The sequence below is a fragment of the Lynx rufus genome, unplaced genomic scaffold (genome assembly GCF_022079265.1).
Source record: "Lynx rufus isolate CCGP_SWC_20201006 ecotype Redwood Valley unplaced genomic scaffold, mLynRuf1.p SCAF_2, whole genome shotgun sequence".
In the NCBI taxonomy this organism is placed as follows: Eukaryota; Metazoa; Chordata; class Mammalia; order Carnivora; family Felidae; genus Lynx; species Lynx rufus.
The window spans coordinates 125,279,406-125,297,865 of NW_025814834.1; the positions used below are offsets into that span (position 1 = coordinate 125,279,406).

At 38.9% G+C, this 18,460-nt stretch overlaps 1 protein-coding gene across 2 annotated transcripts in view; it reads left to right on the top strand.

Annotated features, from left to right (window-relative positions):
* Nucleotides 1-2,661: 2,661 nt before the first annotated feature.
* The window catches only part of PHTF1 (putative homeodomain transcription factor 1), a 60,521-nt gene continuing 44,722 nt past the window's right edge, over nt 2,662-18,460 (top strand). Inside the window, exons 1-3 of one of the 2 annotated variants that reach the window (XM_047083699.1) lie at nt 2,662-2,745; nt 3,054-3,128; nt 3,790-3,846. In XM_047083699.1, coding sequence (XP_046939655.1) covers nt 3,084-3,128; nt 3,790-3,846 — 102 coding nt within the window. In that variant the 5' untranslated portion in view covers nt 2,662-2,745; nt 3,054-3,083. Of the gene's footprint in view, nt 2,746-2,972; nt 3,129-3,789; nt 3,847-18,460 lie in introns of those variants that run through there. The other variant, XM_047083700.1, reaches the window with a different exon arrangement.

An 18,460-nucleotide genomic window follows, 5' to 3' on the forward strand; every position in this document is an offset into this window, starting at 1 on the left:
CTTTGCATATAGATGAAATGTATAATTTGCCTGGCGGACTATTTGCGTTGTGTGGCCTTAGTTTGTTTATTGACATTAACGAGTGTTTTAAAAAGGTTTTTAATGAATAGTCTTAAATCTAAATTTGTGTGAATAATAATCCTTTTAACACAGTGCTTTTTTGTAGCTGTCTAAGTGTGTTAAATTGTTAAGCTATTTCTTTGTAAAATAGGACAATGGAATGCATAGAGGTTTTTTTTTTCCCTGTAAAGTATTTTTTTAATAAACAAAAGTCTGATTTGTCCTTTACTTATGTTTCATGAGAAAATGAATAGTACGTGTGAATTCTAGATACCTGAAACCTGTTTTTAAAGTATTAATCCTCCCACCTTGTTATGTCCCCATTAGTTTCTAGTGTTTTAGAAAAAATCTTGTGTCCTTCCTAAAAGAAAAGGTCATAGATAATGAGAAAATGCCGTCACATTGAGGTGCAGCTAGTTTGGGGGAAGAAAAGCTACACTTGGCATTTGTGGTAGTTGTGCCTTCTGATGCTTAAATTGGGTTTTTATCTACTTGAGGACAGCCAAATTGTTCATCTGGCTGTGCCCGTATTTTTCAAAGTACATGCATGCAGTGTTAATGAAGATGGTGAGCAGACATTTTGGACATCGTTGATGTATTAAGTGATACAATGCAGTGGATCTTCTTCCTCCAGATTTTGTGTGAACTTCTTTTTGAAATACTTGTCCTAAGCCCTGATAGACCTTGGTTGGGAAGGGAACTAATGGTTTTTCAGTAAGTGCTGTGGGCCATTTAATATTCACAGCCTTTAGTATTTACTAGGTAGATAACAAATACAGGTGAGAAAACAGGCTTGTTAGGTTGAGTAAATTGCCGAAGATCACACAGTGCTTTAATTGGAACAGGGATTTGAATACAGTTCTTGGTTTAAAGCCTATGCAGTGTTCAGTGGCAGTCTTAGCACTGAAAAGTTTGTAAGATGATTTGCCCCTTCCTACTATTCCCTAATGCAACTTCAGTTCTTTCACGAATTCCCCAAAAAGTCTCTGTGCGCTAAGCAACGAAGTAAAATGTTTTTGTTATTAATGTAATTTAGGACTTAAATATTTAGATAAAGATGACTTTCTCATTTGTCACTTTTTTTTTTTTTAAAGTTGGCCATTTGTTCTGAAACCCAGCAGAATTATGTTTAAGAAAGGGGGAAAGCTGTCAGGAAACAAACCAGAAAGGGAACCACAGCCTATGCGTGCCATATAAAAATCAAGCCTGGATGAAATAATTTTTAATTAGTTCTGTAGGAGTTATTTATACTTTTTAGTGGATTTTCCTTAGCAGTAGAATGGGATAACTTCACCTTACCCCGATTTAATAGGCAAGAAATGTTTGTAAAACATTTAGAACCTCACTTCTCAGGCTTTCTGAAGTGTAGCCAATGTGACCATTATCTGTCATTAGCTTTACCTGACTGCTGGGGCAAGCAAGGACACTGCTTCAAGTGGGGTGGGAACGGCCGTTAGGGGTCAGTGTTCCACTAATGGCCAAAAAGCCCTGCACTATAGAGGAGGAAAGCAGCTCAAAACCTTAGGAAGGTATCCTTAGATACTCCTTTTAGCGCGCAGCCATTCCTTTCTCCTGACCCCTATCAGCCTGCTCGAACTCTTAGCCTAGAGACAGTTCTTCCTGCCGTCACCCTCCCCTACCCTAATTTGGGAAACGTGCCCTGGAACTGCGCCAAGCCTTGGCCCTCCTCTTCCCTCAGTCTCGAGCACCCGCAAAGTTTAAATCTCAGAGCTGCTGAGAGTTAAGGGTGACAAGCAGCCCACCGCGCCCTTCGTCCGGGGACGGCGTAAATGCAAGAAAACTGCGTTCATCCAGCCCAGACTGAGAACCTATGTGCCAGGCTCCAACTGCACTGAACCCACAGCCCTTTAGGGAAGGACGACACTAAATAATGGAGCACAAAGAAACCTGTAAGACAAAGAGAAGTGTTACAAAGAAATGAACGGGCAGCTCTTAGGACATTTGGACCGACCTCCTTCAGGTCGACGTCTGGGCAAGTCGTTTCTCAGGAAGTGACCTGAAGCGTGATCTGAGGGTCGTGTGGCTCCCCAGCCCCTGCGTCCGGGAGCCCGGCGGAGGCCCCGGGGGCCAGGCCCGGGCGGGGGCGGAGCCACTTTCGTGCAAAACCCGGAAAGCGGAAGCCGCAGCGGGGCCGCACCGTGGTCTGCGGCGCTGCCCTCGCCCAGTTCGCGGCCGGCTGAGTCACGGCCCGCCCGCCAGCCGGGCCTCGCAGGACGCCCGCCCGCCCTTCGCCCCGCAGCGGCTGCCTCCCGCGCCGGGGTTGGGGGGGGGCCCTCCGCTCCGCACCCGAAGAGCCGGGCGCCGAGCCTCCGGCCGTTGCCGCAGCCCCTGGCGGCCAGCGAAGCCCTCCTTCACGTCTCATCCCCGTCCTTTCCCAGTTGATTCCTGGCTTATTTGGGGGTCGGTCCGGTGACCCTGAAGGTCGCGCTTGGAGGGCGCCGCGGCTGCCGCAGCAGACTGCCCTCCTCCCGGCGCGGGCGGCCGGCTGCCCCCGAGGCCCGCGCGGCCGCCGCGGTCTCCATGGTAACGGCCGCGCCGGCGTCTGCGCCCCGGGGGGAAGATGCGGCCTGCGGCGCCCGCCGTCTCTCCCCCGGCCTCATGGCGGGCCCGGGGCCACTGAGGAGGAAGGTCCCGGCCGCCGGACTGCGGGGCAGCGGGCACCAGGTGAGAGCCGGACGCCGGGGAGCGGAGGAGGGGGTGCGGGCCAACTCCAGCCACCTGCCCTCCCCTCCCCTCCCCTGCAGCCTTGAACACACTCGCACCAAATATCGCAGAGACGCTTCTCCCGGCGCCACTGCACCAGAGGTTTTTGGTTTGCTTCTGTTTTTGTCTTTTTTTCCTGGCAACCAGCCGGAGAAGAGACAGTCAGCAGCTCATGGAGACGCCGAGAGAAGCGATTTTTGAGTTCTACCCAAACTGGGAGAGTACCTTTCAGCAACCGGACTCACCGACTGCTATTCCTTCGTTTTCAGTGAAATCCCATTCTCTGGCTGGAGACACAGATGGCCTCAAATGAGAGAGATGCTATATCGTGGTACCAAAAGAAGGTAATATCAACCTTTTTTTTTTTTTTTTTTTTATTTGTAAAGCAGACTTCCTGCAAAATGCCCCCGCAAAGAATCCCCCGTTAGCTTTCCCTAAGCTCGGTAGTGCCGGCAATTCCAGCACGGTGTCTCTCTCCCAACATCAACGGACAAACCGAGGCGCAAGGTCATTAGGTCTTTTAGGCTCTGTTCCCGGTCCCCGAATAGGACTCTCAAGTCCCCTCCCTTCTCCAGGCCGCATACACCGTGCCCCAGCAACGCTCTGAAAGTTTGCTTCTGATCAAACTGCTGTGTTTTTTTTAGACGTGAAACTTGTATCTTCACAGCTCAGATTGGTACTGGCAACAGTCTTACTGAGCTGTCCGTTACCTTTTTATTCCTCTCTAGTTTTCCTACTGATGTTTTCCTTAAGAAGTGGAAATATCTTGTAAGGTAATGCTTAATTTGAAATATTTTGGACAGTACTTTTTAACTTACTTTTCGATCCAGCTACTTTAGACTTTTGAGTGCAACAGTCCTTTAAATAACTTACTCTAACCTCTGAGAAGCATAAACATTCCCCAGATACTGTATTGATGCTTAGTAGTTTCGTGACTTTTGTGACATTTGACCTAAATAACAGGATTTCCTTTGCATCATTCAAATAGCCTGCTCCCTATTTCAGATTGGAGCATATGATCAGCAGATATGGGAAAAGTCAATCGAACAGACTCAGATTAAGGTAAATTGATTTCTTTGATTCTAGCTTTGTTTTACTGAATTAATGTGGAGAGTGGTTTGCACTTTTTATAAAATCTGCACTTATCCACCAAGTCTGGCATTCTTTATTCTTTGAAGTCTGGAAGGAAGACAAAACACTGCAAGCAGAATGATAAATGACAGTTGACATTTGACCTCAATATCAGGGAAATAGAGAGGAGTGTGGTTGGTCTGTGATGAATTAGAAAACAAATGTCCCCTACAAAGGGGGCTGTGGCTGCTTAACTCTGGTCAGTTTTATTCTGTGGCAATGCAGGCCAAGGACTGCCAGAGCCTCAGGAAGATGCTTTTTTATGCGAAATATCCAGACTTTTTTCAGAGCATCTTCCCTTCCCCCTGCCTTTCTGCCTCCTCCTCCACTTCCTCTTTCACCGCCTTCTCCCTCTTCTTCTTCCTTTCTTTCTCCTTTTTCTCTTCCCGTGCAAGCTACATCACATCCATTTGTGGCCTGAATCACTTTTTCAATTACCGGTTTAGAGTGTGGTCTTAAGTTTTTCAGGTTCTTAAACTTTTTTCTACCCTGCTCTTAGAACTGAGCAGATTCATGGGGTTATTTCATGTTAACCAACCAAAAACTGATGTGTGATTCAGAATGCCAGTTTATTAACTTATAATAGGGGAGGGGAGGGTTAAATAATCTAATGCTCCAGAGTCAGGGTTGTGGTGTCAGTATGTACTGGGACAGGTGGGAGGTTGGTGCAAATTAGTCACGGGAGGGTTGCTTGGTAGTCAAATGTTATTGAATAGTCTTGAGAGATGTGGAAAAGCCTAAAGACCATCCCAGCCCCTAAAAGAATGTCTCTCCCTATTGACTTTAATACTTAGATCTACAGATTCAGGGTCTTACTTCCTTGGAAAGTGCTGAATAATGGCTGGCAGATTCTTCTTTTTGGACCTTGCTATTTTAAACATTTGTTGCAGATCTTTTATTAACACTTAAAAAAATACATGTATGTGTGGGTGTAATACAATTTAATAGTTTTGTTTATCTGTAAGTCACATTGATTGGCCTGGGATGTTTAAATCTCTGGTGAAATACATTTAACCAACACTTGTAGGGTGCATAACAGGCCAGTCAACTACAAAGCTGTTAGAACTACATGGTACATGGCAAACTTTTACAGTTTTGGGCTGTCCTTGATTTTTTTATATATTAAGGGGACATGGGGAAGGATGAATAAACTCCCACATTATATTTTGTAACTCTCTAAAATCCTGGCCTGTTAGTCTTTTGTGAGTTGCTGTAAAGTACTGATAGTAAGATGTAATGAAAAGAGCACAGAACTGGGAGTGAGATCCTCTTTTAGTGATCTCTAGCCTTGTGATCTTGAACAGTGCTGTAGTGTCTCTGGGTTTTGGTTTCTGTATCATTAAAAAGATTTTATTGACTGCCTTCCCCTACCCAACTAAAGATTTTCTCAACTCTCGTTTCCGTGCCATTTTATGCAGACCTTCCTTTTAGTATACCAAATCAAAAGTATTTGTTAACCTGTGCATCTTCATAGGCCTCAAAGCAGGAATTGTGTTTGCATCCCATTTTTAGAACCTCTTGATTCTTACTAGGACCTCAGTATCTGTTGCTCAGTTTAATTAACGCTATCTATTATATATGTTTTTATTCATTGTTCTGTCACAAGGTAATCTACCTAACAACTCCTTAATGTATACTTTGAATTTAGCAGCAGTGGAAAGGATCAAATTAAAGACAACTCTAAAAATTTACTAAGCTAATGTACCAACATGTTCTAGGCTTTGAGAGTACAGTCAACAAGATATATATGAATTTCACAGTCTAGTGGTGGTGGGAGAAGAGCCAAGGTATCTTTTCAAATATGTTTTAGTCTCAGACAAAAATAGACCAAAATATAGGACACAAAGTATTTAATGCAATTTAAAAATAGATTACACAAATATAAATATTTTTGACAAAAAAATTTAAAAAAGAAAATTAAATAATAATATTAACATCAGATCACAGTACAATAAAATTAGAAATTACACAATACAAGTATAATTCAAGAGGCAAGAATGTACAATAGGGAAAAGGCAGTCTCTTCAACAAATGGTCTGGGAAAACTGAACAGCTACATGCAAAAGAATGAAATTGGACTATTTTCTTATACACAAAAATGAACTCAAAATGCATTAAAGACCTGAATGTGAGACCTGAGAACGTAAGACTCCTAGAAGAAAACATAGCCAGTAATTTCTTTGGCATTGTCCTTAGAAATTCTAGACCAGTCTCCTCAGGCAAGGGAAACAAAAACAAATTTAAACGATTGAATCAACATCAAAATAAAAGACTTTTACACAGCAAAGGAAACCATCAACAAAACAAAAAGGCAGTCTGCTCAATGGGAGAAGATATTTGCAAATGATCTATCCAATAGGGGTTAACGTCCAAAGAACTCTTACAAGTCAAGACCAAAGAAGCAAGTAATGATTAAAAATGGGCAGAGGATCTGAAAAGACACTTTTCCAAAGAGGACATAAAAGTGGCCAACAGAAGCATGAACAGAAGCTTAACATTTCACCAGGAATATGCAAATCCAAGCCACAGTGAGATACCACCTCACACCAGTCAGAATGGCTAAAATAAAAACCACAAGACCCAGCAAGTACTGATGAAGATATGGAGAAAAAGGAACCTCGTTCACTGTTGATAGGAATGTAAATTGGTGTGGCCACTGTGGAAAACAGTATGCAGGTTGCTCAAAAAATTAAAAATACAACCACTACATAATCCAGTAATTTCACTACTGGGTATTTACCCAAAGAAAACAAAAACATTAATTTGAAAAATTGCATGCACCCTTGTGTTTATTGAAGCACCACTGACAATAGTCAAGATATAGAAGCAACCTAAATGTCCATCAATAGATGAATGAATTATATATATATAACATATATATATAGTGGATGGTCCAAGGTGGATGGACCTGGAGAGTATAATGCTAAGTGAAATAAGTCAGAAAAAGAAAGACAAATACCACATGATTTCACTCATGTGGATTTTAGGAAACAAAAAAGGAGACCAAAGAGACTCCTAAACACAGAGAACAAACTGGTAGTTGCCAGAGGGGAGGTGGGTGGCAGATGGGTGAAATAGATCAAGGGGATTAAGAGGATGCTTAGTGTGATAAGTAACATACAGAATTGTTGAATCATTACATTGTAACCTGAAACTGTATGTTAATTATACCTCAATAAAAAAGTAGTAAAACAGATTAAAAGGTTATTACCACTGAAAAGAGAAAAATTTGCAAATGTGGGAACATGGCAATAAAAATAGTGATTATTTCAGTTAAAAAAAACTTCAAAATCATAGAAGATGTAAATTAAAAAAAATCTTAACTTGGGTTATGAAAAGTATATGAACTCTTCCGCAAACGTTTTCTGAGCTACTGTGTTTAAGGATTTTGCTAGGTGCTGAGCATAAGAGGAAAAGTACTTATGAACAGAAGTATAGTATTTGTTTAAGAGAAGAGCAAGTAGCCCTATCTGATTGGAGTATAAGGTATATAGATGAGATGATAGGCCATAAATCATTTTGGAGCGGACTTGAATGCTTTACTAAGAAATTTTCATACTATTCTGTAGAAAACGGAAAATTTTTCATGGTTTTTGAATAGAGGAGCCACATTGTGTTTGTGTTTTTGAAGAATAGACATTACAACAAAATCTATGGAATGTTTCTGAAGTAATACTTGATAAAATTATATCACTCTAAAAATGTACATATGAACAAAAAAATGTCTAGATTGACTAGGAAGACTTATAGAGATTCAAGTTAAAATATGAAGAATCTAGAGAAACAAAACAGTAATTCCAAGAAGGGAAAGAAATACCAAAAATAAAACTAAGGCAGTCATTATGTATTCTTCAATTGCTAAATATTTGTTGAGCACCTACCTACCATATGTCAGGTAGTAGACTAGGTACTAATGTCTAAATAATGATGAGCAAAAACGCTCAGTGTTTTTCTTTGCATGGAGCTTAAAGTGGGAGAGGAACAATAAAAATCCTCTTAGTGAATAAAAATTCGTAATAAATGCTAAGAAGGACAGCTGTTCTTTACAAACTATTATACTTACGACAAGGGAAATGGACTTAGTCAAGGTGGTCAGAGAAGCCTTCGCTAAGGAATTGATACTTCAAATGAGATCTGAAGGATGAATAGCAATTAATTAAGTCAAGAACAGATATACTACAGAAACCTACAGAAACTCTTTCAGAAAACAGGAGGAAGTACACTTCCCAACTCATTTTATGAGCCCGGTATTATCCTGACTCTAAAGCCAGACAAAGAAAATTCATTGTGAACGTAGGTGTGAAATATTTAAGAAAAGATTAGCAAACCAAATTCAACAACATATAAAATGGACTATCTACTGGGACCAAGTGGGGTTTATCCTAGGAATGAACATTGGTTTAACATTTGAAAATAATATACCATATGAATTGAATAAAGGACAAAACTGCATGATCTCATTAATGACAGAAAAAGCATTGGACAGAATTTAATGCCCATTAACAATAAACTAGAAATAAAAAGTAATTTCCTCTAAAAAAAAAAAAAAAAAGTAATTTGCTCCTAAAATCAGGAACAAAGCAAGGAAGTCTGCTCTCACCACAGCTATTTAACATTGCTAACCAGTGCTGTAAGGGAAGGAAGAGAAATAAAAAGCATTGAGATAGAAAAGAAAAAATTGCCTTCATTCCTGATATGTTCCCATATTTAGAAAATCCTAAGGCACCTACAAAAAATTACTAACATTAGCAAATGAGTATAGCAAGGTCTTTAGAATCCAGGTCAATAAACAGAAGTCATGTATTTTTAAAAACCAGCAATGACTAATCCAAAAGTGACATTAAGAAAAGGATTCATTCAAATAGCTAAAAAAGAATACAGTACTTAGGAATAAGTTTAACATAGAAAGTATAAGACCTGTCCACTGAAAACCACAAAACATTGCTAAGAGAAATTAAAGATCTAAATAAATAGAGTAACATTTCACGTTCATGATCTGAAAGACTCAATATTGTTAAGTTTATTGTTAAGGTGGCAATTCTCTGCAAATGCGTCTACAGATTCAATATAATCCTTTCAAAATTCCAATAGCCTTTTTTTTCTTTTTTGGTAGAAATTGATGAGCTAAGTCTAAAATCGATAAAGAATGCAGAGGTCTTAGAATATTCAAAACAAGTTTAAAAATAAGAAAGACTTGGAGTACTTACATTACTGGATCTCAAAATTTACTATAAAGCTATAGTAATCCAGGAAATATAGTATTGGCACGAGTAATAAATAGATCAATGCAACAGGATAGAGTATCTAGAAATAAATCCTTATGGTTTTGATAAGTTGGTTTTTGACAAAGATGCCAAAGCATTTCAAGGGAGAAATGATAGTGTTGTCAACAAATTGCACTGGAACAATTGGATATCCACATGTATAAAAATGAGCTTTGATTTTTACCTCACATCACACACAAAAACCAATTAAAATGGACCATACACTTAACTGTAAAATCTAAAGTATAGATTTTCTAGAAGAAAAGATAGAAGATCTTTGTGACCTTGGAATAGGACAGATTTCTTGAAAACATATCTATAAAGGAAAGATTGATAAGTTGGGCTTCATAAAAATTTAAAATTTATCTTCAGAATATCCCATTGAAAAATGAAAGCAAGCCATACGCTGGGAGAAAATATTATACATATATATAACGTGTGTGTGTGTATATATATAATACAGTGTTTGTATAATATATAAAGAACTCTTACAACTCAGTAAGAAAACTACAACTCATCAAAAAACCCAATATAAAAATGGGCAAAATACTTGAGTAGATATTTCACCAAAGAAAGCATATGAATGGTTAATGAGCACAAGAAAAGATGCTCAACATTATTAGTCATTAGGGAAGTACAAATTAAAACCATAGGGAGATACTACCATTAACTTGTTAGATTGGCATGCAGGAATTAGAATGCTTGTACAATGCTGGTGGAAATGGAAAGTGGAAAATAGTTTGGTGGTTTCTTAAAAAATTAAACCTGTACTTCACATATGACCTAGCATTTCCATTTCCACTCCTGGGGATCTATCCAGGAAAAATAAAAACATATGAGCACATGCAAATGTTCATAGCAGTACTATTCATAATCGCCAAAAACTAGAAAAAAGTCCAAATGTCTATCAATTGGTAGGTGGATAAACAAATGTGTTTTACCTACGCAATGGGATACAACTCAGCAGTTAAAACTATTAATATAGGGAACCTGGGTGGCTCAGTTGGTTAAGTGTCATGGTTTGTGAGATCGAGCCCAGCGTAGGGTTCTGTGCTATCAGTGCAGAGCCTCCTTAGGATTCTCTCTCTCCCTCTCTCTCAGTGCCTCTCCCCTGCTCACACACTCACGTGTGCATGTGTGTTCTTTCTCTCTCTCTGTCTCCCTCTCAAACCCCCAAAACTATTAATACATGTTACAACATAGATGAACCTCAAAAATGTTATGCTATGTGAAAGGAACCAGACACAAAAGACTATATATTGTGTAATTCAGTTTATGTGAAATTTCTACAAAAGGCAAATCTATAGATTAGAAAGCAGATTAGTGGTTGCCTGTGGCTGGGGGATAGGAACAGAGACTTATTGCCATTCTTGCTTTTGAATTGATGGAAATGTTCTTAAGCTTGAATGTGATGATAGTTGCACAACTATATAAATACACTAGAAATCTAAGTTCGTTAATTACTAAAACTACACACCTAAAAATGGGTGAGTTTTATAATATGTGAATTATATCTCAATATAGCTATTTTCTTAAGTCACACCAATAGAAAAAAATAGGAGAAATCATAATGTTATACACAAGAATTTCATACATATTCCCAATGACAATTGTCTTCTAAAATTTCTTAATTGGGAGAATATATTGAATTTAAGGTCTAACATTATTTTCAGTGATGAAGCTCACCTTAGTCACTCCCATATCCCTTGGGATATATTTGCTAAGATGAGCATTCTAATTAATATTGTTTTTTCTTTTTATTTATTTTTTATTTAAAAATTAAAAAAAATTTAATGTTTATTTCTGAGAGAGAGAGATAGTGCATACGTGCATACAAGTGGGGGAGGGGCAGAGAGAAAGGGAGATGCAATTCGAAATAGGCTCCAGGCTCTGAGCTGTCAGCACAGAGCCCCACAAGGGGCTTGAACCCATGAACTGTGAGGTCATGACCTGAGCTGAAGTCGGGCGCTTAACTGACTGAGCCACCCAGGTGCACTTATTTTTTTTTTTAATGTTTATTTATTTTTGACAGAGAGAGAGAGAGAGAGAGACAGAGCATGAGTGGGGGAGGGGCAGAGAGAGAGGGAGACACAGAATCCGAAACAGGCTCCAGCCTCTGAGCTGTCAGCACAGAGCCTGACGCGGGGCTTGAACTCACAGACCACGAGATCATGACCTGAGCCGAAGTCGGACACTCAACCGACTGAGCCACCCAGGCACCCCCAGGTGCACTTATTTAAAATTTTTTTTAAGTTTTAATTTAAATTCTATTTAGTTAACATATAATATTAGTTTCAGGTGTACAATATAGTGACTCAACACTTTCATACATCATCCAGTGCTCATCACAAGCACCCTCCTTAATCCCTGATTTAACCCATCCCTTCACCCACCTCCCCACTGTTAACCATCAGTTTGTTCTGTATAGTTAAGAGTCTATTTCTTGGTTTATCTCTCTTTTTTTTCCCCTTTGTTCATCTGTTTTGTTTTCTTAAAGTCCACATGACTTCATGACTACCATGAAATCATATGGTATTTGTCTTTCTTTGACATATTTCACTTAGCATAATATTCTCTAGCTCCATCAATGTTGTTGCAGATAGCAAGATTTCATTCTTTTATAGGGCTGAGTAATATTCCATTGCATATATATACACATGCCACATCTTCTTTATCCATTCATCAGTTGATGGACACTTGGGCTGTTTCCAGGATTTGGCTATTGTACGTAATGCTACTATAAATATCAGGGTGCATGTATCTCTTTGCATTATTTTTTTTATTTAAAAAAATTTTTTTAATGTTTATTTTTGAGACAGAGAGAGACAGAGTGCAAGCAGGAGAGGGGTAGAGAGAGAGGGAGACACAGAATCTGAAGCAGGCTCCAGGCTCTGAGCTGTCAGCACAGAGCCTGACACGGGGCACGAACCCATGAACTGCGAGATCGTGACCTGAGCTGAAATCGGATGCTTTAACTGACTGAGCCACCCAGGTGCCCCTGCGTTATTTTTTTATTCTTTGATTTTTTTTCTAATTAATATTAGAGTAATGAAACTCAGTGTTTGAAAATGATATTATACCTAGAATATTTTTATTTTTATGCCTACAAAATTTTAAAAGGCTAATAATCATAAACACAAAAGTGACTTCAACTGTGTTTGTAATGTTTTAGTTTGTTAAGCTGGATGGTAGGGACATGACAGATGAGATTCCTCATTGAAGATGATGATTTAAATATGTGCCTTGATCCCCATCTGATTTCTTCTGAAATCCCTCTAAAATTACAATGAATAAGGGGCACCTGGGTGGCTCAGTCAGTTAAGTGCCTAACTTCAGCTCAGGTCATGATCTCATGGTTCATGGGTTCGAGCTCTGCGTCGGGCTCTGTGCTGACAGCGCGGAGCCTCGGAGCCTCCTTCAGAGGTTCTCTGCCTCTCCCCCGCTTGTACTCTGTCTCTCTCTCAAAAATAAACAAACATTTAAAAAAAAATTTTTTTTTAATTATAATGAATAAGAAAAAGATATCGGCCCTCAAGGTTTAAAAGAATGGGAGAGAAGACTATAAGTCAGAGCTATTAACACAATTTTGAAAGTTGGAAAGTGACGAAAGTAAAAATGTAAGTGTCTGTAATAGGGAATGCCAGTAGGAAACGAGTGAGCTTTCTGTTGAAAACTCCTCTATTTAATTTCTAAAAGACTTAGGAATTAATGAGGTGGAACTGGATTGTTTGAGCTTATTTATAAGTGTCAGTCGATCTGTCCCCAGATCATTTTCCTTATTCTACATGGTCACGTAGATACCCTTATCTTCCCCTGACAGAAGGTTGGATTGAAGCTTGCTTTCTGGAGAGGCTGAGCCAGAGAAGTTCTGGATTCTGGAACACCAGACACAAAGTTAGAGTGGTGTGAAATACTGCACTAATAATGGAGATTAAGTAGAAATCTGGTGGCCAGGTTTATAATCTCCAACAGAAGACTGGGATTGCCTTTTGCAGAAACTGGCCAGCTAAGAAGACCTAAACATACTGGAAATGAAATGGCTGTTTATGGTGAGGCCTGCTGTTTAACAAGCTTCACTCTTTGCACACTGAGCTCACATTCAGCATGTTAGTGCCTCACTTTTTTTTTTTTTATGTTTATTTATTTTTGAGAGAGAGAGAGAGAGAAAGAGAAAGAGACCAGGAGGGGTAGAGACAGAGGGAGACAGAAGATCCAAAGCAGGCTCTGTGCTGAGAGTGGACAGCCTGATGCAGGACTTGAACCCACAAACCTCAAGATCATGACCTGAACTGAAGTTGGATGCTTAACTGACTGAGCCCCCCAGGCGTCCGTTACTTTTAAATGTAAATGGATAGTTGAAGATCATCAAATATTTGAGACCTAAAGAAAAAGAAGGAAAGAGATAAAAGAAATGACAAAGGAATCAGAAGAATGCTATTTTTTTTTTTTAATTTTTTTTTTCAACGTTTATTTATTTTTGGGACAGAGAGAGACAGAGCATGAACGGGGGAGGGGCAGAGAGAGAGGGAGACACAGAATTGGAAACAGGCTCCAGGCTCTGAGCCATCAGCCCAGAGCCCGACGCGGGGCTCGAACTCCCGGACCGCGAGATCGTGACCTGGCTGAAGTCGGACGCTTAACCGACTGCGCCACCCAGGCGCCCCAAGAATGCTATTTTTAAAGATATAATTAATAAATATAAAGAACTGTATACTTTAAAAAAAAAAAAAGAAAAAGGAAAAATGGACTGAGGATGAAAAAGTAAGAGAACCAGAAAGCAAAATTAACCAATAAGCTTAGTAGAAAAGTTGGAAGGTAAAGTTGCAGCTATTTCTCTGAAAAATTATACAAAAAAACAAAAAACAAGGAAAAAGACAATAGAGGGGAGCCTGGGTGGCTTAGTTAAGCATCTGACTTCATCTCACATCATGATCTAGCAGTTTGTGAGTTTGAGCCCCACATCGGGCTCTTTGCTGACAACTTGGAACCTGGAACCTGCTTCAGATTCTGTGTCTCCCTCTCTCTCTGCCCCTCTTCCACTCATACTCTTTCTCTCTCTATCTCTAAAATAAATAAATGTTAAAAAAATTAAAAAAAAAAAAAAGAAAAAATAGGAAAGTGAGTACAGTTCATAATGGAAGCCTGACAGCTAATAGATAGATGTTCCAGAAAAAAGGAAAGACATGGAGGGGAAGAAATTATCAAATAAATAATACCTTTCCCAGAACTTAAATACACACATTTCCAAATTGGAAGGATTTTTAAAAATATCTATATTAGTTATAGGTATATTACACACTGATTTGACGTTTGTATACATTATAAAATGCACCATGATAAGTGCAGTTAGCATTTGTCACCATAAAAGTATGATATTCTTGACTGTATTCACTATGCTGTACTTGACATCCCCGTGACTTACTCATTTTGTAACTGGAAGTTTGTACCTTTTAATCCCCCTCACCTGTTTTGCCCAGCCCCAATTCTCCTTTCCTCTGGCAACCCCCATTTATTCTCTGTATTTGTAAGACTCTTTCTGTAATTTGTTTGTCCATTTGTTCTTTAGATTCTACACATAAGTGAAGTCATGTATTTTTTGTCTGACTTAACTGCACTTAGCTCTAGGTCCATCCATGTTGCCCTAAATGGCAGTATTTTATTTTATTTTTTTATGGCTCACTAATATTCCATTGTATGTATTTACCATATCTTTATTCATGCAGCTATCAGTGGACACTTAGGTTGCTTCCATATCTAGGCTGTTCTCAGTAACACTGTAGCAAACATAGGGTTGCATATATCTTTTTTTGAATTAGTGTTTTTGTTTTCTTCAGGTATACACCCAGAAATAGAATTGCTGGATTGGATGGAATTTCTCCTAAGTTTCTGAGGAACCGCTATACTGTTTTCTGTAGTAGTAGTGGCCGCACCAGTTTGCATTCCCACAAACATTGCACAAGGGTTCCCTATTCTCCACAACTTTGCCAACACCTATTATTTCGTCTTTTTGATACTAGCCATTCTGACGGGTGTGAGATGACATCTCATTGTGGTTTTGATTTGCTTCCCCTGTAATCAGTGATTTTGAATATCTTTTCATGTGTCTATTGGCCATCTGTATATGTATTTGGAAAAATGCCTATTTAGTTTCTCTGCCCATTTTTTAATTGGATTTTATTTAGTTTTTTGGTATTGAATTCTGTGAGTTATTTATATATTTTGGATATTATTCCCTTATTGAATATATTATTTGCAGATATTGTCTCCCATTCAGTAAGTTGCTTTTTCATTTTGTTGATGGTTTCCTTCACTGAGCAAAAGCTTTTTATTTTGGTGTAGTCCCCCTGTTTATTTTTGCTTTTGTTGTCCATGCCCAAGGAGACATATTAATAAGTATGTTGCTAAGACCAGTGTCTAAGAGTTTACCACTTATGTTTTCTTTTACGAGTTTTATGGTTTCAGGTCGTATATTTAGGTCTTTAATGCATTTTGAGTTTATCTTTGGATGTGGTGGAAGAAAGTGGTTGAGTTAAATTCTTTTTCCTGTAGCTGTCCAGTTTTCCCTAACCATTTATTGAAGAGACTCTTTTTCTCATTGTGTAGTCTTGCTTCCTTTGTTGTAGATGAATTGACCATACAAGTGTGGGTTTATTTCTAGGCCCTCTATTCTGTTCCATTGATCTATGGTTTGTTTTTGTGCCAGAACCATACTGTTTTCATGACTATAGCTCTGTAGTATACTTTGAAATCTGGTATTCTGATACCTCCAGCTTTGGTTTTCTTCTCAAGGTTGCTTAGGCTATTTGAGGTCTTTTGGGGCTCCATACAAATTTTAGGATTAGTTTTTTCAGGTTCTGTGAAAAATGCTATTGCTATTTTGATTGGGATTGCCCTGAATCCATAGATTGCTTTGGATAGTATGGACATCTTAACAGTACTATCCCAATTCGTGAGCCATGGCATATCTGTTCATTTATTTGTGTCATCCTCAGTTTCTTTAATCAGTGGCTTAAAAGTTTTTGAATACAGGTCTTTCACCTCCTTGGTTAAATTTGTTCCTAGGTATTTTATTCTTTTTGATGAAATCAACAGTGAGTTTGTTTTAAAATTTCTCTTTCTGTAGTAGTTATTGGTAGAAATGCAACAAATTTTTGTATATTAACTTTATGCCCTACAACTTTACTGAATTCATTTATTCTAATAGTTTTGGGCAGAGTCTAGGATTTTCTAGATATAATATTATGTAATCTTCAAATAAGGATGGTTTTACTCCTTCCTTACCAATTTGGATGCCTTTTATTTCTTTTTCTTGTCTGATTGCCACAGCTAGGAGGTCCAGTCAGTACTGTGTTGAATAAAAGTGGTGAGAGGGGACATCCTTGTCTTGTTCCTGATCTTAGAAGGAAAGCTTTCAGCTTTTTACTGCTGATATGATATGAGCTGTGGGTTTGTCATAGATGGCCTTTCTTATGTTGCTGAAAGGATCTTTTGAGTGATTAACACCTTTACTAAGGAGCAGTATCATATTTCAGAACTTAATTAAAGTCTACCTTGTTTCTCCTGTGAGTCTCTTTTACTATTCTCACACCAAACACTTTGCTGTGTCACCAACCATGTGGAAGTTTTCCCCAACACCATGCACTTCTCCCTGAAACCACCCAGGAGTCCTACAATTTAACTCAGCTCTGATACTGTCTACTTAGAGATAGTGTCAGCTCCCACACATTAAAGGCTCAGTCCCACTTTGGATACCAGTCGTAAGTAGTAGGTCCCCAGGTTCCCCACAACTTTCTGTCCTACTTGGCTACAAATCAGGTTCCCATGATCTGCTCCTCAGGTTTGATTAATTTGCTAGGGTGGCTTACAGAACTCAGAAACACTTACTTAGATTCACAAGTTTACTAAAGGATATCATAACGGATGCAGATGAACAGCCAGATAAAGAGATACAGAGGGCAAGGTCTGGGAGGATCCAGAGCATAGGAGCTTCTGTCCCTGTGGAGTTGGGGTGCATCACCTTCCTGGGGTGGATGTGTACAACAACCTGGATGCGCTTTGAACCCCATACTATGGGGGTTTTTATGCTGAGTTTATTAACCAAGTATAAGGCACCACATGAAGATATATTCAGGTCTTCAGAGTTTCAAAACCTCATGTCCCCTTTCAGAAAGCATGGGAAGACATGTAGTGTATTAGAATGAAATGAGTAACCCATAAAAGGGGAATCCATAGTACCAGGAAACAGGATAGCCAGCACAGAGAGAGGTTAAGGGAATTTCAGGATAATTAAGAGGTGTCCCAGGATGGCAGTTTATATCAGGCCTAGAAAGCAATGAGACCAGAAAGAAGCAAGAGGACAGAAAACTGTGATACAGACATCTTCCAGGGGGAAAGAAAGAAACTGGTATTTGTTGTGTTTTAGCATATTTGGAGCAGATTTGTAACACTTATAGGGAGTTTCAAGATGAATTAGTAATGTATATGCAGAAAATTAAGTGAGTGAGAAAATGAGGCTTGCCATATATGGCCTTTATTATGTTGAGGTACATTTCCTCTATACCCACTTTGTTGAGAGTTTTTATCATAAATGGATGTTGAATTTTGTCAGATGCTTTTTTTTTTTTTTTGCATCTGTTGAGATGATAGTATCATTTTGATCTTTAATTTTGTCAATGTCATATATTACATTGATTTGTGGATGTTGAACCATCCTTGCATCCCTGGAATAAATCCCACTTGGTTGTGGTGTATGATCCTTTTGATTTATTGTTGAATTCAGTTTGCTAATATTTTTTCTGAGAATTTTTGTATCTATGTTTATCAGGGATATTGGCCTATTATTTTCTTGTAGTGTCCTTGTCTGGTTTAGTATTACGGTAATGCTGGCCTCATAAAATGAGTTTGGAAGCATTCCCACCTCTTCTAATTTTTGAAAGAGTTTGAGAAGGATTGGTATTAATTCTTTGAATGTTTGGTAGGTAGAATTTACTAGTGAAGCCATCTGGTACAGGAATTTTTTTTTAATGTATAATATTTTTTAAGTTTATTTATTTTGAGAGAGAGAGAGCATGAGTAGGGGAAGGGCAGAGAGAGGGAGAGAGAGAGAATCCCAAGCAGGCTCCATGCCATCAGCGTAGAGCCTGATGTGGGGCTTGAACTCATGAACTGTGAGATCATGACTTGAGCCGAAACCAAGAGTCGGATGCTCAACTGACCAAGCCACCCCGGTGCTCCTACAGGAATTTTTTTTTGACTGGGAGGATTTTGATTACTGATTCAGT